The sequence below is a fragment of the Castanea sativa genome, chromosome 1 (genome assembly GCF_040712315.1).
Source record: "Castanea sativa cultivar Marrone di Chiusa Pesio chromosome 1, ASM4071231v1".
In the NCBI taxonomy this organism is placed as follows: domain Eukaryota; kingdom Viridiplantae; phylum Streptophyta; class Magnoliopsida; order Fagales; family Fagaceae; genus Castanea; species Castanea sativa.
Genome location: NC_134013.1, coordinates 137,587 through 142,729, shown reverse-complemented (window position 1 = coordinate 142,729; position 5,143 = coordinate 137,587). Strand labels below are relative to the sequence as shown.

The 5,143-nt window shown below is 36.5% G+C and overlaps 1 protein-coding gene across 1 annotated transcript; it reads left to right on the top strand.

Annotated features, from left to right (window-relative positions):
- Positions 1–1,296: 1,296 nt before the first annotated feature.
- On the top strand, positions 1,297–3,113 carry LOC142609047 (protein BIG GRAIN 1-like D). Its single transcript, XM_075780690.1, has one exon. The coding sequence runs from the start codon at positions 1,660–1,662 to the stop codon at positions 3,049–3,051; it is 1,392 nt and encodes a 463-aa protein (XP_075636805.1). The 5' UTR covers positions 1,297–1,659; the 3' UTR covers positions 3,052–3,113.
- The last annotated feature ends 2,030 nt before the right edge of the window (positions 3,114–5,143 follow it).

Below are 5,143 nucleotides of genomic sequence, written 5' to 3'. Positions count from 1 at the left end.
CAAAAGAAGGAAGAAGTTTCTATTCTAACATATTGTATATGGTGACATTGAACAACATATATCTTGACCTATATAGTGTATTGAATAATCAACTACTAGTTTGCCAGTTAGATGAGACTTTCACAATTTATACCAAAAGCACGGAACCTTCATGCCTGGCTTCTTCAATCCTCTTCCTACCACAATTAATTCAAGAGAGGGATTTAAATTTAATAATTGTATGTGTATGATTTATTATCGTGGCCTCCTCAATCTTGAGGTCAACTCAACTCAACAAATAGGGGTAAAAACTTTCACATACTATTGTGCACTTTTGGAGTGATGATTATTGAATAGATGAGATTAGGATTGAGGTTCAATTTTTCAAAAGGAAGCTTTACATACATTATATTAAGTTATAATATAATTCTATCTAAGATAGGAAAAAAAGAGGAGAATTTGCACATAAGTAGATTGATGGACCAATTTAATTGCTAAATAATTTATCAGTAATGGTAGAATCTTTAAATGCAGCTGCAGCCAAAAATACGAAGAGATAGAAGCACCAAATATAGGATCATATATATGATGCTACTACCTAACACATAATAATATTCCAGTTCCACCCAACTTATTGAATTAAATTATTCAACCGAATTCTGAAAATTTGTTTGAATTTCAACAATCTTCTAAGTTTCAAAAAAGAAAAAAGAAAATTTATCCACCCTCTGAAGGACCCAACAACATTTGTTTCGAAAAACTATATTATAAAATAAAATGAGAGATGATCCAGCGGGTAGCAGTTCTACCCATGCAGAACGCACTAATTAATCTATATAGCAGTAATGGACATAAAGTTACACCAAACTGACCAACATCAACATGCCTTGCCCTTGCCTGTCCAAAAATACACTACAGGGCACAGACAGGCAAAACGTGGAGCCCACCAGTATGACTATGACACTAATTGTTCTGCTTTCTCTGCATCATACTTATATTTTTTTTCTACGTACGAGAGAGCGTACGCTAGCTATTATTAAACATGATCAACGGCTTGAAATTCGAATTGGAATACAACAATTTACAAAATTACAAACGTCATTTCATTTCCATTGGGATTTGGGAGAGGTAAAATTTTATTTGATTTTGGGGGATCATAAAAGAAAAAGCCAAACTGGCATTGGCTCTCCCTTTCCTTTTACTATTCCTATTCCTATTGGACGGACATGCTCGCGCGTGACTGAAGTGAAGACCCTTTATAAAGTCTCTCACTCTCTCTCTCTCTCTCTCTCACTTCCTGTTCCCTTTCATCTTCAAGGCGTGCCATTTAGCTCTCATTACTCTCTCTCTCTCTCTCTCTCTCAACACCACCACAGGCATCAATACTCAATAGCTCCGTTTATACTTCATGTTTCCTTCTCACATTTTCATTACCCATAAATTTTCAGAGAGACAAAACCCATTTGCTCCAACAATAATAATTCCCACCGGTTTTCTCTAGCAGTTTCTTTCACATGATTTTCATCACCAGCTTTTATTTTTATTTTTCTATCTTAGCAGACAACAACTGACAACAAGCTCTGAACCTTCACTTCTCATTTGTCACTCTCTTCTATCATTCACACACACATAGTTTCTCTCGCTTGTTAAATTTCCTACACATTTTCCGCCTACAAAAACATGGATAGGTGGGAGAAAACATTGAGAGAAGATAGATACAGCCACGAAAGAAAAAACCCGTCTTTCTCTACAACTCTACTGGACAAAATTTACCGTTCCATTGACGACGGTGACAAAAGGAGTGGAGAATTGAAATTTTACAGAGAAACAATGGGAAAAAAACAGAGCAAAGGTAGTGGGAAAAGCAATAGAGCTCTGGAAGAGGAAGAGGTGGCTAGTCTTCGCCGAGCCTGTTTGATCGAGAAGTGGATGGATAAGAAGGCCAAAGAAAAGGCTACTACACATCGAAGACAGTACTTGACAGAATTGGAGAGAAAATCACAGCACGATCATGATCATGACCAAGATGTTCTGTTCTTCAGCTCCACTTCAAGCTCTTCAGATTCTAGTTCCGGAGGATTCTCATCCTCTGATACGGAGTCTGTGTTCGGTGTGAGATCGAGGTCCTCCTGTTTCGCACCTCCAAGGCCTAAATCTGTATGCAGCAGCGTCTCTGCCCGATCGGAGAGAACAGAGAGGAAACAGAGCACTCTGTATCAAGAACAGAGGGAGTTGCATATGTGTGATGATCATAATCATAATACCACTACTACTACTACTACAGGGCAGACTCCAAAGCTTGAGGAAGGCATAATTAAGTCAAAATCGAGGGCATTAAAGATTTATGCCAGTCTAAAGAAGGTGAAACAGCCAATTTCACCTGGTGGTCGCTTCGCGAATTTCCTAAATTCTCTTTTTGCAACAGGGAATACAAAGAAAACGAAGAACACGTCAACATCGTCAATTCAAGGGTATGATGATGCTGTTATCGTGGAGAGGAAATCCAAGTCAGTGCAAGCCTCAACAGCTTGTTCTTCTGCATCTTCGTTTTCAAGATCATGCCTGAGCAAAAATTCACCTTCTTCTAGAGAAAAGCTACGCAATGGGGTTAAAAGGACGGTCCGATTCTACCCGGTAAGTGTGATTGTGGACGAAGATTGTCGTCCATGTGGGCATAAATGCTTGTACGAGGAAGACAATTCAAGTCTAATGGCGGGGTCAGTGCCAACAGCGTGGAAAATTGGACGATCTCCTACAAGAAGGAATGAAGAAGAGCTCAAATTCCAGGTCTTGGAGAAAACCCGGCGCGTGGAAGAGGCGGCTAGAGAGTTTCTAAGAGATTATCATCATCAAAAACAGAAAAAGAACGAGATAACAATGCGAGATTTTCATGCCAAAAATGATTATATTTATGAAGATGATGATGATGCATCCAGTTGCTCAAGCTCAGATCTTTTTGAGCTTGATCACCTTGTTGTAATGGGGAAAAATAGGTATAGTGAAGAACTTCCAGTGTATGAAACCACTCATGTTGATACTAATCGGGCCATTGCTAATGGCTTGATAATGTAATTCCAGTTATATTATACAGAGCCAAAATTTTATATATATGTCATAAATGTTTTAAGTTGGTTATTGGTATCAGTTTAATTAGTGGATTGGATCTCATGAAGGCCTAGAAATTGCAGGAACTCATTCTAGGCATCAATCTGTTTAAGCTTGATCAACTTAGAATGTTTGTGTTTATGTAAATAGTGAGGAAGTGCTTTATGTTAGGCCAAATTTTGCAGTCCAAAAGAGTCATGTAGAACCAATTTGCTATAAATTCTATACCTATATCTCTTTTCATAATGAGTTGATTTTGATTTGGACAATGACGATAGTGATGAATATATATACTGCTAGTCATTTAGATAATTTTGAGCTTGATGGCCACAGTATGCATATCATACCGATCGACCAATTAAGGGGTTTGTCTTTCAATTTCAAATTTTGTTGTTGATTATATATACCAGTTTATATATATATTTAATGTCTTTGGGGGGGGGGGGGGGGGTGTTTGAGAAAAACAAAGAAAAGCTTATTGGAAGTTTTGAGTTTCTGAAAAGAATGTGGGGATGCGTCATAGGTTAGTTGTCGATCATGATGTAACACTCTCAGGTAGATACTGACAATACAGTTTGATAAGGAAGAAGGAAAAGAGAGAAAGAAAGAAAGAAAGAAAGAAAGAAAGAAAGAAAAAGAGGAGGAAAAATGAAAGATTCGAGATCGTAATCACAAGCAAAATGAGAATGAGAGAGAGGGTTTGATGGTAAAGGGAAAGGCAGATCTTCGCCCATGGGAATAGAGAAAGTGAAGATTAAAGCTTTTGCTTTTGTTCTTTCTCTGGAATTGGAACTGTGTTGGCCCCCCCCTCACCCCTTGAACATTGCGTTAGAAATTTAGAATCCCCCGTCCCAACTCCCGAGTCCCAACAACCAAGAAAATATAAAATTCACTGTTTTAGCTGAGGCCTATCCCTCCAAAACGAAACTTATCCGTGGGTGCAAAATCTAAATTAAAGCAAGGTATAATTGTATGGGAAAATTGGATTTACAGTAGCCATTTCAACTTTTGAACCCAAACATTTGTCCAAAATTCAATGGGGCATGCAAGTGCAACCTCTCAATACAACATATAACTTCAACCATATTAGAGGTGTGAGTACGTACGTGGTTGAAAGCGTTATATATTTGAGGTTTTAATTAAAATGATAATGTGTTTTGTAGGACTAAGATTATCTAAAGTTTTAAGAATGATTTGACCGTAGAGTTCTTACAAATTCCAGTAATCTATTGTGAAATAATTAGGTTAAATTTTAATCACATCATCAGCATTCAAACAAAAAAAATGACTTAACAGTCAACACTATTTTAAGATCTATTAATTAAGTGACAAAATTCATTCCATTTATATTTTGTAAACCTAGAGAAACAGTACACGATATAGAATTTTCCCTAATGTTTAAGAAACTAATAAAGATAATATAATTCAAAATGTACGCATTGTAAAATATTGGTAGTTCAGATTCTTCTTCTATTTTTCCTCACTAATTAAATGGGTATTTCGGGGTTTAAATAATGTTATATACCGTACAGTGAGAGTTATGAGAGGATTCAAAATCACAAAATATTAGTGGAGAGTGCTATAAAATCAAAAAAATTAAAATGATTCCTCCTACCTGTCCAAGGCTTTAATAAGCTTCTTTTATAATAATTAATAGCTGTGCTGGTAGATATATGGTACTGAAAATTAAGTGGAAAAGGAAATGGCAGTGGGTCAGCGGCGACCGAAAATTTGTAGTGACAAATGTAGCTGCAATATATATATATATATATTTATTTATTTATTCAACCTTACGTGTTTCTTTTGGTCAAGGGATGGAAGGTTCGGTTGTTGCAGTTGACACATGAATGAGGGTCCTGGCCACCTAAGAATCTTTCTTATATATCTATGAGTGTTGACGATGCCGACTATCAAAATATTATAACAGTACTGTCATAATACTGGAATTTGTCTGTGCATGTAAATATATATAGTTTCAGTACTGTTAGCTAGGGTTCTTGAAGGAGAAGACTAATGTTTATAAATATCAAATGCTATATACAATAGTAGAGAATCCCAG

What these genes read in the sequence shown, in the direction of transcription:
- LOC142609047 (XM_075780690.1), top strand. Translation starts at nt 1,660, where the DNA reads ATGGATAGGTGGGAGAAAACATTGAGAGAAGATAGATACAGCCACGAA.